The sequence below is a fragment of the Ahaetulla prasina genome, chromosome 3 (genome assembly GCF_028640845.1).
Source record: "Ahaetulla prasina isolate Xishuangbanna chromosome 3, ASM2864084v1, whole genome shotgun sequence".
Classification (NCBI taxonomy): domain Eukaryota; kingdom Metazoa; phylum Chordata; class Lepidosauria; order Squamata; family Colubridae; genus Ahaetulla; species Ahaetulla prasina.
Window position 1 is genome coordinate 39,509,940 of NC_080541.1, and position 21,522 is coordinate 39,531,461.

The window sequence follows — 21,522 nt, forward strand, 5'->3', positions numbered from 1 at the left end:
TACCAGGTTCGCCTGGTTCGCCAGTTGCGCCCCTTTCTAGACCGGGATGCCCTATGCACAGTCACTCATGCTCTTGTGACATCTCGCCTGGATTACTGCAATGCTCTCTACATGGGGCTTCCCTTGAGGAGCACCCGGAGGCTCCAGTTAGTCCAGAATGTGGCTGCGCGGGTGATAGAGGGAGCCCCTCGTGGCTCCCGTGTGACACCTATCCTGCGCAGACTGCACTGGCTACCTGTGGCCTTTCGGGTGCGCTTCAAGGTCTTGGTAACCATCTTCAAAGCGCTCCATGGCTTAGGGCCGGGTTACCTACGGGACCGTCTGCTGCCACCGACTGCCTCCCACCGACCCGTGCACTCTCACAGGGAGGGACTCCTCGGGGTGCCGTCCGCCAGGCAGTGCCGACTGGCGACACCCAGGGGAAGGGCCTTCTCTGCGGGGGCTCCCACCCTCTGGAATGAACTTCCCCCGGGACTTCGTCAACTTCCCGACCTTCGAACCTTTCGCCGTGAGCTTAAGACACATCTATTTATTTGCGCAGGACTGGACTAGGATTTTAATTTTAATTTAGTTTTTAGTGGGGTTTTATTATTTTAATCATAATTTTAAATTCGGCCTTATTCAATAAGTTTTTTAATTAGTGTTTTACCTTGTATTTATATCTGTGTTTTTATCTGGCTGTAAACCGCCCTGAGTCCCTCGGGAGATAGGGCGGTATAAAAATGTGATTAAATAAATAAATAAATAAAATAAATAAGTCATATTTTGAGATATGGAAAATGCGGTTAAGGCAACCACATGGGGTCATGAAGACATATCTGAGTTGCTTTTGCTTTCAGAATTCTCACTGCCACTTAAATGGCATAACTACCATGACTATAATTCATTGAAAGGAACATTTGATACCCCATTTCCTCTAATGTTCTCATCAAGGAATGCAGACTAGTTGGACTTTGCTTACATTATTATCAGATTTCCATGGAAATGAGAGCAGGTCAAGTATAGTTCTAGAAACTTTCAGCATCCTTTCAGCATCTTGTCCTGTGAACCCCATTGTCAGATTTCTTTTAAGAATATACTTACCCTATTTGTGGACTTGCTTTCATTACATTTTTATGAGCTGGAGAACTCTGGATTTTGCTTCCCACTTGTCCACCTGGAGACACTGTTTTATTTGCAGAGGAACCTTGTCATGAAAACATGAAAAACATTGTTTCTTTCACTACAAGACTGAATTTTCACATTTCCATATCTTTATGCACAGTCTAAGAACTCAGTGCAAAGCCTAATACAAAAATTGCCAACAGAATAACACAGATAATACAGTCATAACTCAAAAAGTTGAGAGTGAGGCCAAGAAAATCAAGTTGATTCTCAGGAAAATGCTAAATTTGATCTAACTTAATCGTAATTTAATCAAAAGTATTTTCACTCAATCTATGGATGTTTTACTGTTCTTTTTCTTTCACATGAAGAATTACAATTTAGCAGTAATCTTTAGATGGATTTGGTTGCCACTCCTAAGACTTCAGACCATGATAGGATCCCTCCCCCCCACTGTGATTTGTTCTTTTGTAACAGGACTGCAGCCATGTCCTGTCACTTGCGTCAGCCTGCACCATGAACGGCTTTGCCTGATCTGGGTGTCAGAGGACCTTTAGGCGTTCAAATGCTTTTTGGCACTCAAGGGTCCAGTGTATCGGGTGACCTGCCTGGGGCTTCCCTGAGGTGTTTTGTTTTGAGGAGATTGGTTAATGGCAGAGCTACCTGGGCAAACAACGGGATAAACTGGCGGTAGAAATTGGCAAAACCCAGAAAGCTTTGTAATTGTTTTCGGGTCCTGGACGCCTGCCAGTATCACTGCTTTGACCTAAGCTGGGTCCATCTCCACTCCTGCTGGTGATATGCAGCCAGTTACGTTCTGTCTCCATTATTTTCTGGGACGTATATGTGCATGGCTGCAGCACCCTGTCCTCGTTCAATATTAAGTCAGCAGGTGTAATATTTTAAATGGCATTGAAAAATAAGACTCTTGTCCTACTCTTTTATACAAGACTAGAAATGAGATTCCAGTGCTAACAATTTTCTTCTATAGTATTAACAAGCCAGGAGAAGCAAAGAGAGAAAGGTAGGGAGAAAGGTAACGAGACATTTAACATAGCAATGACTACTCAATTCACTTGTTCATTCTTCTCCTAGGAATCTTATGAAGCAGGACACTGAAAACAGCACAATTGCTTTCAAAATTATTCATCTCAGTTTTTTAAAAAGCATCTTGAAATTGTCATTTTAATTATTGAGATGTGGTTTCAGAGAAGAACTTAAAATGTTTATTACGGCATATAATCACCTCAAACATATGATCAGAACTTCATTCACATTCTGCATATTACAGGTTCATCTGTATTAGCACTATCTATCCTAACTTTTAGCAGCTTGGGCTAAATCTGTTTTAAGATTTATATTCCCTCTGTTGGAAGCTACAAAAAAATGCCTAATTACAAAATTCCAGACAAAGGAAACACACACACACACATATGCACACATGCCCATTACTTAGTTGTGGTAAGCGTGATAAGGCTGGGGGTGTTAGCCCTGAAGAAGGTATCTTCTTTACTGTTGGTGTCTTGTACTGAAAAAACAAATATGATATACATTAAGGCAGTAATTTAACTGGTTAAATAACCTTCCATAATCATGCTGATTCAGTGCTACATTTCTAGTGCCCTATATTTAAGGCAAGCTACCTACCCTTTTTATGTATTACAGTTAAAGCATGTTACTTTGTTTTTAACAAGCATGATAATTCCCAACGAGGAACTTCCAACGAAGAGGTATTGCAATATAACAAGAATAAACCAGTATGTTATTTGCTACTAAAGCACATCAATCGAACCACAGACCAATGGTCACAGTGTCCAGGAGTTATATTCAACACATATAGAGAGTCATAGGCTCTGATGGTTGTTCAGCACCGTAGCAGTAGTTCTCCAAGATCTCAAAAAAGAGGAGACACCTTCCTTCCTTCCCTTTCCTCCCTCCCTCTTGCCTAATTAATATAATGATAAATATGTAAAGCATGAGTTCTAACACTGAACTCAGCTTTCATACTGAGTCTAGATTAATTCTATGTAATAGAAGCGTAAAGTAAAATTGGTATTGGACTACATATGGAATATATGTCTTGGCTTGGCTAATCTTTGTTTCTTACTTCCCCCTCTGAAGAATGGAAATGACTCTAAACTTATCGTTAGTATAAATATTGATGCAACTGAAAATCTGTCATGATTAAATTATGGAGTCTATTACCATAAGGATGCTATGACAGCCATGATCTTGGATAACAACTAATGGGGGTTTATATAAATTAATGGAAGATAAGCCTACTTCTAGATAAATTATTTATGTAATTACAGAGGACACTGAAAAGACTTCAAAGCAAATGGTACTTTTGGGAAATGATTTAAGATAAAGTGATTAGACTTTAATATTTGTTTGCCTTTTTATTTCTTCAATGAAACAGCTAAAATAAGGTTAAAATAATGGCCTATTTGTAATGTTCAACTTCCCATAAAGGTTTATAAAAAGGAGTATGTATGGGTACTGTATTAATTAATTACTCCTGGTTTCTTAGCTCCTTCCCAGATTTTGTCAGATTGTTTTCATTTCTTAAATATCCAAAAGAAATAATGGAATGGAATGGAATGGAATGGAATGAATAGACGTTAGAAGGGACTTTGGAGATCTTCTAGTCTGACCCCCTGTTCAGTCAGGAAACCCTATACCAGTTCAGACAAATGGTTGTCCAATCTCTTAAAAACTTACAGTGTTAGAGCTTCACAACTTCTGGAGGCAAATTTCAAGAACTCCCAAGTCATGACTTAACTTTAAAATATGTTTGTTTTTAAAGCAGTAAAATGAAAAGAATGAAATGATGGATAGTAAATTTATTTACCTGTGTTCGAGCAGGAAGCTTCCCTTTAACTTCACTAACAACTTTCCCTTTATTAGAAATACGTGCTGCTTGTTCTTTGCAGAAACTGATATGTCGATCAGCTGCACTTTCATTAAATCGCCTCTGGCAGTATGGGCACTGAATATAATCTATATTCAATAGAAATGTATACAATACAGATATATAACAAATGGCTATTCATTACTTCATTCACTCAATTAACCAACACAATTTTTCTCTCAAGACAGACTTAGAATTAATACCCTGATGTCATAACATTTATTACAGCTGCTATTTCCACCAAAAATGTGTGTTTGTGTGTGTGTGTGTGTTGAACATTTCATAGGACTATATAAATTCTGCAGGGAGGGAGGGGAAATACAGTACATCAATCACTAGAATGTATGTAAATTATCAAGTTACTGGAGCACTCCATTATTTTCTCTTAACCACCCAGCTAAAAACAATCTTCACTATATTTCTGTCTACCTTCACACTTTCCAGATCTCTGAGTCTTATTTCAAAATTCTGAGAATAAGCAGGGAACGAATCAGTTCTCTTCCATCTAATCAATAGAACTTTTTAAAGGAACAGATTTCAACTACATCCCACCCGCTGAGCTGCTTCATAGTTCAGTGGTAACTAAATAGCCCTTCACCTCTATTCCATATGTGCTAACATTTTTCCATATATATATTTTAATACAACCTGTGTCCATCTATCTGTTTGCAAAGAAAAAAATAAAAGTTCTTGGGAGTTCTGTTTCTTCTGTTTCAATTACAGAAATGCTTGCAAAGTGTGATGAGTGTCTACCTTCACACTTTCCAGATCTCTGAGTCTTATTTCAAAATTCTGAGAATAAGCAGGGAACGAATCAGTTCTCTTCCATCTAATCAATAGAACTTTTTAAAGGAACAGATTTCAACTACATCCCACCCGCTGAGCTGCTTCATAGTTCAGTGGTAACTAAATAGCCCTTCACCTCTATTCCATATGTGCTAACATTTTTCCATATATATATTTTAATACAACCTGTGTCCATCTATCTGTTTGCAAAGAAAAAAATAAAAGTTCTTGGGAGTTCTGTTTCTTCTGTTTCAATTACAGAAATGCTTGCAAAGTGTGATGAGCGAAAGATACCAGTAAATTTGCAACCAGAGTTTTTACAGCAACTCTAGTTTCATACAGCAATACAGGACTCCCATGTGTGTATGGGACAAAGAAAAGGTATTGGCCAATGGCTGGCTTTAGCTCAAGAGTCAGGGGAAAAATCAAGTGGTGGGTATTGTTTTTTTTTTGATGGAAGTTTAAAACTAATTTAAAAAGTAGATTCAATGATACAGTTGTCTGAATTCTTTCCCTAGGACAATTAGACTGAACACGGTCTTATTTGTGGTCACAATGGGGAAGTGTGGTAAAGCAAGAGAAAAGCCAAATAATTAAATCCTTCCTATTAAATGTAGGTTCCTTTCCAACTCCAGGTGTAAAAAGATTTAGTGTGAAACCTCTGACAAATAATCAAGGCAACAGTAATAACATAACATAACAACAGAGTTGGAAGGGACCTTGGAGGCTTTCTAGTCCAACCCCCTGCCCAGGCAGGAAACCCTACACCATCTCAGTCACGTAATTTACGATAAACATGCCACTTTTTCTGCTGATGTAAAAATATTTCCTATATAATAATTTAGAAATGATTCAGTAATGGAGCTTTGTGTGAAGATAAAAAAAAGAATCATGGTATCAGATCTGGGTCCATGTCATTCATAAAAGATATACTGTATATAATTAAAGTTTTGCGTATAAAGAAGACAGATATACAGAACATACATGATGGGTACAATCTAATTTTTTCAAAGCCTCCAGTGTTTCTAAATACTTACTCTCTGAATAAAAAAAAATCAAATATAGAGAATTTCAGCTATAAAGATATCTGCCCTAAACAATCATGTATGATTGATTGATAGAGCTATGTAACTATTCAAAAATAATACTGCATGAAAATATATCTCAAATTCAAATTATATAAATTATATAATTATATAAATTCAAATTATACAAATTATAAGTATACATATCTCAAATTCAAATTATATACCAGGATCATAAGATGGAGGTGGTGGTGGCGGCAATTTTCCACCTTCTTTAAGAACCTGATCTACTCCTTTGGCTGCTCTTATAGCTGCTATGAGCTCCTCGTGCTTTCGTCTCCAGCTTGATGGTTTCTTTGGAGGTTCTGGCTAAGGAGACAACACAGACAGCAGACATAGTTTTACAATATAAAACGTGTGATTTCTCTTGTACTCAGTACAATACGCAATAACCCAAACAACACTAGCTGAATAAAAATATTGTATTATTTTTAACCAGGCTATCTGCCAAACTATACTTAGTCTTTGAGACAAGCTCCATGATAACACTTATAAAAGAAAAGTAGGCAAATAAAAAGTAAATTTAATATTCTATGCAAGCTGAAATCCAAGTAAGAACAATATCTGCTTATAATCACTTCCTATTTTTCTGAACGCTTGTTGCATTTTCCCTGTTGTCATTAAGGAGAGCTATTTTCTTGTTTTCAATATTTCAATATGGTAGATGAATTAGACACTGCATTAAACTTAAAAGTAATTACTGTTATATTAACTGCTGACATAGGAATACATAACTATATTAATTTAAAACAATAGGTCTACCCAACACCAACAAAATATATCAGTACAGAGTGTAGAATTATGTATTTTGTATCTTTTTCTTTCTTATGGAGAAAGCTAAGCTTCGGAGATGCAGCAATATTCAATAGAACACAATATTATTATCCGCTTTTTTCAGTTTTCTTTAAAAAAATCTTATCATAGACAATCAAATGCCAAAATCTTGCATTGCTCCTAGCAGCATATTACCCTGCTCGAGCTCATATAATAGCTTCTATAGTATGGTAAAATCTCCTTCTAGTCAAGCTTGACTTTTCTCTGTTAAGTTAATAAACACATCAAGTGTTTTCAATTTTCTTGCAAGTACTGTATAAATTATTTGCCTCTACCTTTTTCCAAAACTAACCTACAGCCCTAGTATTCCTAGTAATATACACTCTTACAATATGTTTGAAAACAGCATTTTGAGTTAATGATAAAGATAATGCCAAGAAAAAAGAAATATTATATGAGAAGTACACTGTAAATAATCAACAGTTCCTTAATCAAAGAAAAAATAAAACAGTATACTACTCTGAATAAGTTCCTAAAAGCTCATAACATATTTAAAATCTAATAGGAAAAAAAAATCTAACAGGAATAGGATTTGCAACCAATATTAGTTTTTTAAAAATTATAACTATATTTCAGTATTTATGTACTTACCCGTGGTTTTATAGGCTTTACTGTGGAAATATCAGTTCCCTCTGCTCTCTGCCTGCTAGAGTCAAATGTTTTTCGTTTTTTAGCAGCAGTTCTTTGGCAAATGGGAGCATGCTTTTTCTGTGAAATGAAAGTTTTAAAAAGTGGAATATTTATATTTGGATTTTTAAAAATTCATTATTAGCTCCCTTTGTGAAAGACAAGCAAAGAACCGAAGAGATAAAGCTTACAGGAAGTCCTCAACCTACTACTATAATTGGACTAGAATTTTGGTTGATAAGCAATGTGGTCATTAAGCGAATCATATGATCAGACCTGATTCTACTACTATTTTAACCATGACCGTTAAGCAAATCACCATAGCTGTTAACAAATCCAGCTTTCTTGCACTGAGTTTGCTTGTCAGAAGCCAGCTTGGAAGGTCCTAAGCCACAATCATATGACTGCAGGATGCTGCAACTGTCATAAACGTGAGCCTGTTGTCAAGTGGCCAAATCACAATCATATAAAAGCAAGCACAGGGCGATGGTCCTAATCTTAAGGACAGGTCATAAGTCACTTTTATCAGCACCACTGTAACTCCAAACTATGATTAAATACATGGTCCTAAGTCAAGGACTCCCTGTATATTTATTATATTAATTTACTTTATATGAGGTTCTCTCTACCCCATAATCTACTCTCAAAGTAGCTCGCTTCTGTTGGAGCCTCAAGCCAGTCGGCACAGCCAGGTTTTCAGGATCTTCTCACCTCCAGTGAGACAATATTCTAGAACAGGGCTCAATTTCATTGAGGGCCGCATCAGGGCTGTGGTTGACCGGGGGGGGGGGGCATGGCCGACTGGGTGTGCGTGACCAGCTTGACACCACTCACTGGGCGTGGCCGGCTGAGTGGGTGTGACCAACTGGGTGGGCATGGCCAGCTTGACGCCATTCCCCAAAGTGTGGCATGTTTCCTCTTGTACTGGGTAGACTGGGCCAAAGCCATGTTGGCCTGATGTTTCCTCTCCACACTGGGTAAACCAGGCCAAAGTGACATGGGTCAGCCCCTTACATTTTCCAGGAAGGCTCCGTGAGCCTTGTGTTTGACACCCCTTTTCTAGAAGGTGATGGCCAGAGCAGAAAGCACTTTATGCTTTTCATATTCTATTTAACTGTCTATTTGCAACTTCATATTTTTTCCTCCAGGGCAACACTAGCAACTACCGTAGATGCCTCAAAAGCTTTAATCTGGCTACATCTTAAGCACCACTGTTATTCCAAAATATCTTCAGCTCTTCCCCAAGAGCATGTATAGTGTCATCTGACCCAAGAAGCCCAGCATCTGGCACTATATCAACAACCACTCTGTCTTGTCTGTCCTTGTGGTTTTCTTGATAAAACACAGAAGTGGTTTACTCCTGTACAACATGAAATACCTTCATCATTGTCACTAAAAGAGATCATTTGTTTCCAGAATCTTCCTATGGGCTAGAACCTGTGCAAGCTCTTGCCTGTATAGGTGGGGAGTTGAGATAATTTCATGCCTTGGATGACTCTGCTACTAGTACCTACTCTTAGAATATAATGCTCTTCACTCATTCCTCCTGAGATCACATTCAGACCGCCTTTAGGGGAGAAGCCAAGATACATGCTAACAGCTTTTGAAATAAGCTCCTGACTTGCAACATACCTTACTAATTTGGGAGTAACCTGATACCTTTAAAATGTCACCCAGGAGGAAGGAAATAACCCGGACCAGCCCCAATAACATTACCGGAACCCACAAATCTAACAAGGCAACCTGACATTATAAGGCTGCTGTAGGACTTGAGGGGCTACTAATATAATTTAGTATTTTCTGCCTTGATCACTGGGCTTATAAACAAGCTATCTGAACACTTACTTGCATATGATTCAGACTGCCACTGAAAACCTAACGTTTATTTTTTTTTAATCAGTTCTGTAGCCAGGAATAGGCTGGGTCATTAAAAATAATGAATCTCTTGGTCCTATAAAAAGATGGGCAAAACATAAGGATCCAATGTCAAAATTATTCTATATAAGTGGAAAATCCAGATGTTCCATTTGACTGAAAGAGTTGCCACCTTCCTCTTCTACACACCTGGCCAGGAGCAACACTATTAAAAACACTATCTTCCATGTCAAATTCCTGATAGGAATTCAACAAATGGCATCAAGAAGAGCTTCTACAAAGGTCTGTGATAGTAGTATAAATCACAAATATGGAAATGATCAAAAAAATGGAAGTTCCATTGTCTGGGAAAACAGAGACCTACCAAGATACTTGCTTGTGAATTTTGGTATCTGGCAATTTCTCAGTTAATTCCATGGTTAATTAATTGGTGGGTTAATTTTAAATAGTATTAAACAATACTATAGAGATTATTTTCAACTGAAACAATATTGAACTATGTATCAGTGTGGACTTGAACTGAGCGTTCTACGTATCTTGAATAAGCCTCTCCTTCATGCTGCCATAGTGTTTGTTTTTGTACCTGCTCTTATGGGAGCATAAAAAAGGAGGAGGAAGAACATTAAGGGAGAACGTTGTTTTTGGGTCTTGTGAGTGGTTGATTATGCCTTATATAATACCATATTCCAAGGCCAAAAACTGACCAAATAAATGGAGGAAAAAGCTTATCTGCCTAGACCTTTAAATTACACAAATGAACTTGTAGAAAATACTAGGGCCTCTACCAAAATACAGAATCAGACAAAACTCAGTACTTTTCCCACAAGTATGCTCCTAGCCCCCCTTTAGAGATTCTTTAGGCCAGGACCCTGATGCTATGGCTAGAGCAATAAAGGCTGTCTTGGAGTCCTTAGTTTGGGAAAGGACTGCTTTATTCGTAATATTACCTGCACTTTTGCAATATCGTGTATGGAGTAGCCCTTGTGGAAAAGAGCACAAAGTATGAAATGAAATAACTTTGCTCAACAAGGTTCTGCACAAGCTCAGTTCCTGTCTCCTGGAGACGTCTCTACAGGCTGAAGAACAAGCATTCCCTTGCTGAGGGAATGCTGCAAAGCAAAAATGGCGGCTCAGAGGCTTTTGCATTATTGGGCCTCCTGACAAGGTTAGAGGTAACTAGTTGCTTAACCAGCCTTCCCACTCACCTATACCTAAAAGGAAAAAGGAGAGAAAGAACTTCTGCAGCTTCTTTAAAAAATAAGCTGAAAGCTGGCAGGAAAAAAGCACTGTTTTTCTATATAAAGCAGAGAAAAAGATGATGGGGACATGTTCTGCCTTTTATGAAACAGCATATAACAGTTGCATTAAAAAATCCCATCATAGCAATAATAATAGAAATAGCACTTAGACTTATATACTGCCCCATAGTGATTTGCAGCATCACTGAGTGGTTTATAAATGTCAGTTTATTGCTTCCAACAATCTGGGTCCTCATTTTATTGACCTTGGAGGGATAGAAAGCGGAGTCAACCTTCAGCTCTGTTAGGATCAAACTCCAGGCAGTGGACAGAGTTAGCCTGCAATACTGCATTCTAACCACTTCACCACCAGGGCTCCTATCATTTCTCATCTTGATTTAAATAAACTTATCTGACATTATACTCATATACTCGTACTTACTAATGCAGGTGAAAAAAAAGTCCTTCCACAAATCCGACATGGTAATAATTCTTCAGGCTGTTGTGCATTTTTATAATCTGAAAAAGAAAGATACACATAATTGATGAGGCAATAGAAATCCTACTTAACATTTCTTAGCCAACAACAATATGTATAGGCTGATACAGAACCTAAACTATAATTATAATTAATTGTGAACTTGTAGATTTATTTCAGAGAATGCTCTTTAAAGATGGAACTACTTTACATTTCTCACTTGTAAGCATAACATACTCTTTTTCTAAGCTTTGTCTACAGTACTGATAAATTTATAGTCCTTGGAAAGATTCCCTGATAGATCAATAATAATAAAAAACTAGACTAGTGTATAGATAATTTGAAGGACTTGGATGGTGAAATCAAGGAATTCAAAAATACAAGAATCTGGAAAGAGACACTCTTTTATTGTTTGTATTCTGCATGCCATACTTCCTATTAAACATTAAAAAACCAATACCATGTGTTTTCTTTTTCAAAAAAATAGTGCTTATTTAATTTAGGATAGGGTAGAGTAGATAGTACTCCATATATATATATATATATATGGAGCCATATATACTGAGCCATATATATATGAAACAAAGCATAGCACAGCATAACACAAAGCATAACAAAGCATAGCACAGAAACAAAGCATAGCACATTCAGAATGTTTTGATAATTAACCTGGGCAAGAAAATGAATTACTCTGGAAGCACAAAGGACTGAAGTCTTTTTGGTCATACTGCAAACAGATATAATAAATGTATTAATATTTATATATTATATAACAGACTGAACAAAGGAAGAGAAAGCAACTCATGGTACTCTCCATTCACATATAATTTTTGGATTCTATATTGGGATTATCTGGAAAATCTATAAAAAGAAATAAAGGAAAGGAAAATCATAATTTCCCAGCAATATAATAATAATATCAATATCCGAACTTTTCTGAGGGAGATTTAAAATGAATGTTTCATTATCAAGTGAAATGCTTCTATTAATCTTATTTGACTAGAAAATAAAGCCATGGATGATTGCCAGAGGAATTTGAGTACCATTATTTCCCCAAAAAGAATGTGGAACTGGGCAGATATTATTCAGTTCTGCCACGGTCTACTACATTCCTAAAGAAAATAATTATTTAATAAATAGCTCATACAGTTATTGCTCAGACTCAGAGGATCTTGAGTATATGCTTTTATCTTAGATTTTCAAAATAATGTTAAGAAAATAATTGCTTATAAACTTATATATTACAATGTTAACCACTTATGCAAATAAAAATCACTATTTTTTAAAGAAACCAATTTCTTGTAAACATTTTCAACAAGCTAGGGGTATGTATTATGTTCTTTTGGCATAATGGTAACAGATAGTACTTTACAATATTCAATAATTTCCATGTGACTGAACAACAGCAGTACTGTATTTGCTTTCAACAATCTCCTATCTCTGAACTACTACTGTTGGCATATTTCCAGCCAACTGCAGTTTTATTTGCCAAAAACAAGTAATCTATTAGGAAGCTAAATATTTCCTTTGTTTTTCAATGATGTAATACAAAGAATGAAATCATGAATGATCTTATATATACAATCTTTCTATGTATAGTGAATTATGTGCATAAATATAAATGACACAATTACATTACATGTGTGTAATCACACACATTTAAAAAATGCTATTAAAAATGAAGCTGGAACATTTGGGATGTTAGATTTTCAGCCATAGATTTCTGCATATACATATAGAAAAGGAAGCAGGTAAATGTTTTTATTTATAATTCACAATATAACATGCTTGCCAGCACTTTAAAGTAGGCCAGTTCATGGCAGAAATAATAGGAATTGCGTTCTGGGACCATATGATTCTTGGCTTGAAAGATCTAAGAATACTCTCCCTCACCCCCAGAAAAAATGGAAGCACGAAAAAGAATACTCAACATATTTTTAAAAGAACTGTAGATAATGTTCTAAATGAATGTCAAATTAGAATAAATATCCACAGATTAGAGCAAATTTAAACTTTTTAATGAGACATAACTGTTATTATAATAGTTCAGTTTTATGAGTTGAATTGGAGTTTGTGGGAGCAAACTAAAAAGCTACTAATCTAAATATATTTTCCAAAGAAAATAAAGCAGTTAGATAGAAATCAATTAGACACAATAAACATTTGACTGAAAGGGAAAATGGTGTTCCGGTTGGTAAATACCGTATTTTTCAGAGTATAAGACACACTTTTTTTCCTCCTAAGAGAGGGTGAAAATTTGGGTGCATCAAATTTTGAATTGAATGTAGACCCGCCCACCCACCGGAAAATGGGGCGTGTGGAGGCGACACTAGGCCATGGCAATCCCTGCAACAGGTGATCTTCCTGAGGCCTATCTAACCGACAATCAGCTGCTTGTGCTAATCAGGCTGTGCTGAAGCTGAAGCTAAAACAGGCTGTTTGCTGCAAGAAGGCAAATTGCTGGGAGGCAGAGGAAGCTTTTTTTTTCTTGTTTTTCTCCCCAAAAAAGGTAGGTATATCTTATACTCTGAAAAATATGGTAAATCCTGTCCCACCCCCTACTTTCTCAAAGGCATTCATCTATATGCATCTCTATATGTACATTCTCAATGGCAGATAAACTGTGAACTCAGCCATAAACATTTTGACCCAAAGAATGCTGATTCAGAAAAGGAGAGGTACTAACAAGGCCACTTGAAAAGCTAACAGCTCAACAAAATGAATTCTAAGGCTTTTTTAACTCAAATAACTTCATTATCTCGCCATCTTAAGCTCAAGAATACACATACTGCCATAACCCAAACTGTCTGCTATACTGCTTAAGTGCATAGGTAAAGATAAAGGTGTCCCTGTCCAGTCATGTCCAACTCTACAGCACGTTGCTCATCTTCATTTCTTGGCTGAGGGAGCCAGTGTTGTCTGAAGACGTTTTCCATGGTCGTGTGGCCAGCAAGGCTTATATACCAAAGGCACACGGATTGCTGTTACCTTCCCATTAAAATGGTACCTATTAATCTACTTGCATTTGCTTGGTTTTGAACTGCTAGGTGGCCAGGAGCTGGGGCATGAATGGGAGCTCACCCTGTTGAATGGTGCTCGAGCTTTGAACATGGGCTGTCAACTTTCCAGCTGCCAAGCTCAGTGTCCTTAACCACTGAGCCATCGTACCTCCATGATTAAATGTATACAATATTATAATTGGTATAAATCTGAAAAGAGGGACTGTAACATCTCTCCCTTTTAGACTTGTTTTTATTTCTAGTAGCACTTCAATGAAGGTGTGCTGGTCTCTGGTTTAAATGACTTCTACAATTCTCTTACAGCTTTCACTTTTCAAACATTCTGCTGATCACATAATTTATCTAAGAAAGGCTTCTATTTCTTCAACTATACTAGACCAATGGCATAATTGATAATTTGGATATCAATTTGGAAAAAAATTCAATTTCAGGATGTTGTATAACTTGAAAGTTAAATGAGGAAATATAACTTCAAATTTGAATCAAGCCATCCTGATCAAGAAGTCACATTGACCTTTTAACAAATATAACACAGGCAGTCATAAATACCACAAAGTAATAAATGATTTAAGTCTTGTACGACTTTGCATATGAATATCAAAATTTCTTACAATTTTGAAAATCTTGCGTAAGGTCTCATTTAATTCCCTCAATGTAGTCATAATGCAAACACATATAATGACGTTGGTAGGACAAAAAGCATTAGCAGCCATCAGGATATGGAAAAGTGATATGAATCCAGATCCATACTTTATTCTGAAGCACACAATCAATACTGGAAGTCTGCCTACTTAATGTGACTGAACATTTCATAATGAAATGAATCCAGCATTATAAGGATAATAGTCTGTATAATAGTCTACCTTTTCCTTCCCTTCTACCCCAATTATATTTGTGTGAAGATTGGGACTCTCCCTTGAGTAGAACTGAAAGGTGTCTGGATGGTGCAGAAATCTTGAATCAACTCCTCCTGTTCTACCATGAAAACTCTAACATCCTGTTAGACTCCATGTATTATTATTATTTGTAAGGGGATGTGCAACATATAGCCAACTGTTGATGGAAAGCAGGCATAGTTCTTCAATTATCCCATTTACAACTCCTACAGCCTATTCAGGAAAGATAGAGCAGAAGATTTTATTAATATCATTAATGGGTAAAATGAGTATCCTAATACTCGCAATAGGTCTTAAAAACCCTGGACTTTCCAAGTTATGTCGATTTCTTTATTTCTTTAGCCATTCATCAGTAACTCTGGGTGGCTTATAGTCATAAAAATATATCTACCGTATTTTTCGGTGTATAAGATGCACAGGAGTATAAGCCGCACCTTAATTTTGGGGGAGGAAAACAAGAAAAAAAGAATTCTACCTCTGCCTACCAGAATAAGGTGGTGCTGCTTTACGCTGCCCTCCTCCTCCTCCTGCAAGCCAGAGGTGCCTCAGAGACTCGGCTGGGAAAGAGGGCATCTGAGAAAAGATGCTGAGAAGTTCTTTTCTGGAAAACTTATCGGGGTGCTCCGCAGGGACTACTCGCTTTCCCCAAAGAGACCCCTTGCATGCTGTGCGGGGAGGGTTGGGAAACAGCCTGAGGAATGAGCCTCTTCGGAATAGTCTGGGGGCGGGGGAATCTGCTTGGCGGCTTTGGCGAACAAGGCGGGCCCCATGGTTTTCAGCTGCTTCCCCCTCTGGCCGCCCAGTGGGCAGCTCAGGGCAGACAATGGCCCCAATGACTTCACTCCCCAGCAATGTGAGGAGCTGCCACCACCACCTAAGCCTCTCCATACCTGGGAGCCCCTAAAGCAAAATGTCCCTCCTTTCCAGCACCACTGCCCTTTGGCCCAATGCAATTCGCAGAGCCACGTTTCAGGCGGTGGCCGGTTTCCCTCCCATGTGCTTTGGAAAACCAGTGAGGAAAACATTTTCAGATGGCAGCACCAGCCGCACTTTTTGGATTTGGGGAGGAAAACGCTTTGCATAGCATACCAGGGAATGGGGGTGGGGGGGTTGATCGGTTGTTTGAAGGAGAGGGGGAAGCTGCACCCGGATAAAATCTCCACCGTAAAGCAGGTCTTGGAGGACATAGCTGACTACTTCTATTTTTTATTTATTTATATTTATTTACATTTATATCCCGCCCTTCTCCAAAGACTCAGGACGGCTTACATTGTGTAAGGCAATAGTCTATTTGTATATTTATATACAAAGTCAACTTATTGCCCCCCCAACAATCTGGGTCCTCATTTTACCCACCTTATAAAGGATGAAAGGCTGAGTCAACCTTGGGCCTGGTGGGACTCGAGCCTGCAGTAATTGCAAGCAGCTGTTTAATAACAGGCTTCTTACAGCCTGAGCCACACCGCGGTCCCTACAACTTGAGCTATACCGCGGCCCCCATTTCTACAAGAGAAACTACAAGAGAAACGGGGGAGGACCCAGGCTGACAGGTGGGGGGGGCACCTTCCTGGACGACGCTGGCTTTGGCTCTTTCACAGAGGTCGAAAACGTCCAAAGGGTGGGGACTGGTGGGTGGGTGGGGCTACATTCGATGTATAAGACGCACCCAGATTTTCGCCCTCTTTTTGGGGGTAAAAAGGTGCGTCTTATACACCAAAAAATACAGTATATTAAAACACAAATGAATAAATAAAGAATTGAAATGGGTTTCAAACACAGATGTAGTTCTGATACACAGTACTGTGAATAATTTCTGGCTGAGTCAGAATGAAGCAGTGTCATCATCCTTATCCTTCTTGATCTCTCATTCATTTTCATTACCTTTTCCTTCATATTAGCTTTGGAGGGTAGAAGTTTGGAGGATGATATTGTGATTCTACAGGGCTGGCCCTAGTTGGTATTAGTAGAGTGGGTTCCTCAAGATTTTATACTTTCTTTGCTCCTGTTTAACGTCTACATCAGGGGTGTCCAAACTACGGCCCGCGGGCCAACTGCGGCCCGCGGGTCAGTTTTTATTGGCCCGCAGCAAATTCTCGGTGGACAGTGGGGTGCGGCCCCCGTCCTGGCCCCCAAGGAAGCCGCCGCTCGCCCGGTTGCAGATGCGGAGTGGCTCCGCTGAGGCGATCCCCACCCACCCGGGGCTGCGGGCCGGCCATTCCGCCACTGGGCTGTAGGGGGCGCCCAGGACGCCCATGGCTCCAGCCCGGCCCACCAGACAAAGGAAGAGGCGGGCGGGCGGCGACGCCCATCGTCCCCATGCGGGCTGCAGCCCGGAAGCCAAGCGGGCGAGGCGCTCTGCTTCCCAGCCCGTGGGATCCTCTCCGGGCGCTGGCGCCTGCACGCGCTCAGGGGCGCTGCTCGCGGATGATGGTCTGCAGCTCCCGGATCTGGTCGTTCATGGGCAGGAGTTTGAGCTGGGCTGCCGCCGATCCCGGCCAGTCGTGACGCGTCGCCGTCGCCGACGTGGCGGTGGCCTCCTCGGCGTCCCCGTTGCCCGCACAGCAGCCGTTCCTGCCAGCGCAGCAGCATCGGCTGCCGTCGGCGCTGCTGCTGCTGCTGTCCGGGCTCAGGCTGTCACTGCTGCCCGGGCCGGGGTCGGCGAAGCGCAGCGGCCTGGGGGACTCAGAGTGGGATGCAGCACATTAAATGGCTTGTGTGTTTTGCTGTTGCTGGGGCAGGGTGTGTGTGTGATTTTATTAGATTATACTATATTAATTTATTTGATTCTTTTTATTAGTTTTATTATTTTAAATGTGGTTTTATATTCTGTAAGCTGCCTTGAGTCGCCATGGGCGAATAGTCGGCAATATAAATTCATTCATTCATTCATTCATTCAAGATGGAATCAATCAATCAATCTTCTTCAAAATCTGAATTTTTAGTTCACTGATCATCTTTATTGCCCTTCTTTGAGTTAATTCCAATCTGTTTGAATCCCTTCTAAAATGTAGCCCAGATCCAAACATAATATTTAAAGGGTGATTTGGCTCAAGGCAATAGGGTGGCATTATTACTAGAATTTAGAAATGATACTTTTATTGACAGTAAATAGAACTGTATTTGCCTTTTTTTAGCTATCATGTTACAGTAGTTATACATATGAAAGTTACTGCCAAGCTAGGTTTCCCTAATTTTATACCTGTGCATCTGATTTATGTTCCTAAGTGAATAACTTAGTTTCAACTGAATCAGTATCCTTTCAGGCCATTAAAAAATAAACAAACAATATAGGTATAATTGACTGGGGGGAAAAATTTAAGTTTTTCAAATTTGTGCATTGAAAACTATTGTATACAAAAACAGATTCCTAAGTTTGTTTCCAGCTTGTTTGGCTCCGTACTCTTTGTAGACAGGTTTTATGAAAACATCACACTTGAATCTATTCTTGTCCAGTAATAAAAACAATTGTAAAACCAAAAATACCTAACTTTTATCCTATGTTCTTAATTTAGGCTTATTTTAATAGTACTTATATATATATATATTTTTTTCATTTATTTTTATTTGCATTTATATCCTGCCCTTCTCCGAAGACTCAGGGTGGCTTACACTATGTTAGCAATAGTCTTCATCCTATTTGTATATTTATATACAAAGTCAACTTATTGCCCCCAACAATCTGGGTCCTCATTTTACCTACCTTATAAAGGATGGAAGGCTGAGTCAACCTTGGGCCTGGTGGGACTAGAACCTGCAGTAATTGCAAGCAGCTGTGTTAATAACAGACTGTCTTAGCAGTCTGAGCCACAGAGGCCCCTCTGAGGATAGTTTAGGCATCTTCAACTGTTCTAATACATTCAGACTTTTCCATTTTTAAATATTAGAAATTTAAAATTTCATTAATACTGACTTTTATTTCACAAAGACACCAAAGGTTAAGTTATGATAGAGGTCACAGTAGAAGGAAGCAGGAAACTATCCTCCTTTTAGTGCTGGGATTCATGCATGGTTTCAACAGTTGACAAACTCATGGTTTTAACAATTTTCCAAACGAAATAGGATAAAGTACACTCAAGGGTGACACATCTTTTGAGTGCACAAGACATCAGGCCTCCATATACAAAGCTGTGTCCTGTTAGACCATGCCACTGGCTTTCCTAGACAAGCTTAGAATACAATAGACAAACTATTCTATTCTCTGGCCAGTTGTTTTGGCTGTCACAAAGTAGCTATTCTTTTGGACAGGCTTCCCTGATCTCTTGGGTTTGCTTCTGCCCATTCTATTTACCAATCCTGTTTGATGCTAACTTCTTTTCTTCCTCACCTGTCTTCTTATTCTCTCCTCTGCCACAGCAGCAGATAAAGGCCCTAGAGTGCAATATTCCATGACAACCATCTTGTGGGCACCAAAACTTAAAATTATACAGAATCCAAGTTCACCTTATTGTTTCTTCTCCTGCAATCACTATTATATATATCCTCCACAACCACAATAATAATTTCACCAAGGAACGTGAACAATTGTTTTGTAACACAATTCATACGTTCTACTGCCATCAGCCATGCTGGGCAGTTAATGCAACAAAACATCTGGATGGCCTCAGAAGATGGAATAGAGGTGCACTGCTAATCAACTAATTTACCTAAATTGGCATATAGTTAATATCAACAGTTCTGAAGAGAATTGAAGAGCAGGAAATTAAAATGGGATTAATTTAGTCCCAAATCAAATTCATAGGCTTACAGCATTGTTAGATATATCTGGTATGATGCCATAGTGAGATCAGTTTAACATTCCTTTTCCTGGTCAAACTCAATACATTAAAAAAAAGAGTTGAAAGCCCAGAAATTCTGTATTTAGATCTGATTCTCTGATATTGAATCAATGTAAAATATAAGTCAGATTCATAAATCATGCATTTTTGCTTTTAGTATAAATATTTTAACATCCATGCACACTTAATTGAAGATACACATTTGGGATTCATTTTATAGCTCAAATAACTATGCATACTGCATAAATCTCCATGTATTTTAAACACAAATTTACCTAAAGTAATCCTGTGTACCAAAATAACAGCTAGTTTTTCAGTTTGTATTCAGTATTTCAATTTAAAAGGAGTTTATACAGACTGCTCTTTTTTTTAATAAAAACACTTTCTTCTGCACTACATATCAAATAAGAAACATAATTAATAAGAAAAGCATTGCTGATTTTGATTTATGAAACAAAAGAGGCCGAAAATCAATTCAAGCCAATCCACACAAAGAACAAGAGATGCCAACACACTTTAAATAGTGCTGTCATCATCCTCAACTAGATTAAATGAGGATTCTGTTGACTAAATGTGGCAAGAAAGCTTTGCCAAACCCAATTCTACTACAGGGTAGGTTTTCAAAACCAACAAAGGGCTCTTTCCAGGAGTAAACGGTTTAGTAGGCCTTTTCCACAAATGACAATAAAATCCCCTCTCCTTCCTCCCCCCCCTTTGCATCCCTAATTGAATACAAACCCTCAACTAGCTCAAATACATACTTACATTAAAAACAGTTCTCTCAGGATTTCCATGCTAATATTCATCATATGATGCATGCCAACCCCAACTTTCCCTAGCATCACTTCTGAAAATACATTACAAATAGGCAGGGGGAAAAAGAAAGCGAATTCACAGGCACCCACTCACCTTTTTAGGCTCCCCCCCCCCGCCCCGTGACTACCTGTGCCCCAAGCTAACGAACTGCGCTCATCATCTAATTAGCAAGACCCGGAATTCAAAACCCGACCTCGGGCTTCAGCCAGCGTGCCGGACTTGCATGGTTCAGAAAAAGATGCGGACTGAAATGACATTGACTGGCAGAAAGGCCCCTTTTTGGAACTCACCAGCCATCCCTCCTCCAACCCGTCTTGCAAAATGACCGCAGGGGTCCCAAACACCCCGGCATTAACCGAGCCGCCGCAGGAGAGACGGGGCAGCGGCTGGAATAGACACCGTCAGCCCCGACACGCCCAATAACTAACGCCAAGGAGACGCGCCTTGGCTGGGGGTGGATGGGCGAGTGGCTGAGTGAGGGAGAGATGCAAACCCTTCGGGAGACCCCCGTCTTTCCTCCTCGGCCCCTTCCCGGGAGCAGAGAGGCTCCTCCGGCCTTCCGGGAGGGGGGACTCCGGCATGAAGATGAGTCCTCCCGCCTTCTACACTTTCCACTCTCCCCCCGCCCTCCCCGGGGCCTGGCGTCTCCCTCTCTTCCCGCCAGCCTGGAGGAGCGAAGGGTCCCGCGGCTCTTCTCGCAGTCCCCGCCCTTACCCTCCAGCTCTTCCATGGCGCTCCCTGCCTGTCTCCGGCTCCCGGCCGCTGCTGTAGCAACACGGCCACCTCCCATTCACTAACATCCCCGGCGTCTATTGGTTTCCCAGCACAAGGAGGGGGTGGAGGGCGGGGCGGCACGCAGTGCGGATGGGCCAGACTAGGCTGCGGCTGAGACTCTGTCGGAGCAGCCACGGCTTCTTTCTTCTCCGCGGTCGCCGCCCTGGCGTGGAAAAAGGCGGGCTTTTTGGTGCCTAATTTCTTTGCCTGGGCATTTTTCTGCTTCCAATACCTTTAATCAGTCCTATCTCCAAAGGAACTTTTTTTCCCTGCCCTTCTGGCAGAATATTTTTCTTTTGCACA

At 39.6% G+C, this 21,522-nt stretch overlaps 1 protein-coding gene across 3 annotated transcripts in view; it reads right to left on the bottom strand.

The window, feature by feature from the left end:
- ZC2HC1A (zinc finger C2HC-type containing 1A) overlaps window positions 1–21,244 on the bottom strand; it is a 37,047-nt gene extending 15,803 nt beyond the window's left edge. For 2 of the 3 annotated variants that reach the window (XM_058174806.1, XM_058174807.1), the window contains exons 1-7: window positions 21,160–21,244; window positions 10,903–10,979; window positions 7,312–7,428; window positions 6,054–6,195; window positions 3,956–4,104; window positions 2,557–2,632; window positions 1,084–1,186 (exon numbers count right to left, since the gene is read on the bottom strand). In XM_058174806.1, the coding sequence (XP_058030789.1) occupies window positions 1,084–1,186; window positions 2,557–2,632; window positions 3,956–4,104; window positions 6,054–6,195; window positions 7,312–7,428; window positions 10,903–10,979; window positions 21,160–21,235 (740 nt within the window). In that variant the 5' untranslated portion in view covers window positions 21,236–21,244. Of the gene's footprint in view, window positions 1–1,083; window positions 1,187–2,556; window positions 2,633–3,955; window positions 4,105–6,053; window positions 6,196–7,311; window positions 7,429–10,902; window positions 10,980–20,735; window positions 21,082–21,159 lie in introns of those variants that run through there. The other variant, XM_058174808.1, reaches the window with a different exon arrangement.
- Between the last annotated feature and the right edge of the window lie 278 nt (window positions 21,245–21,522).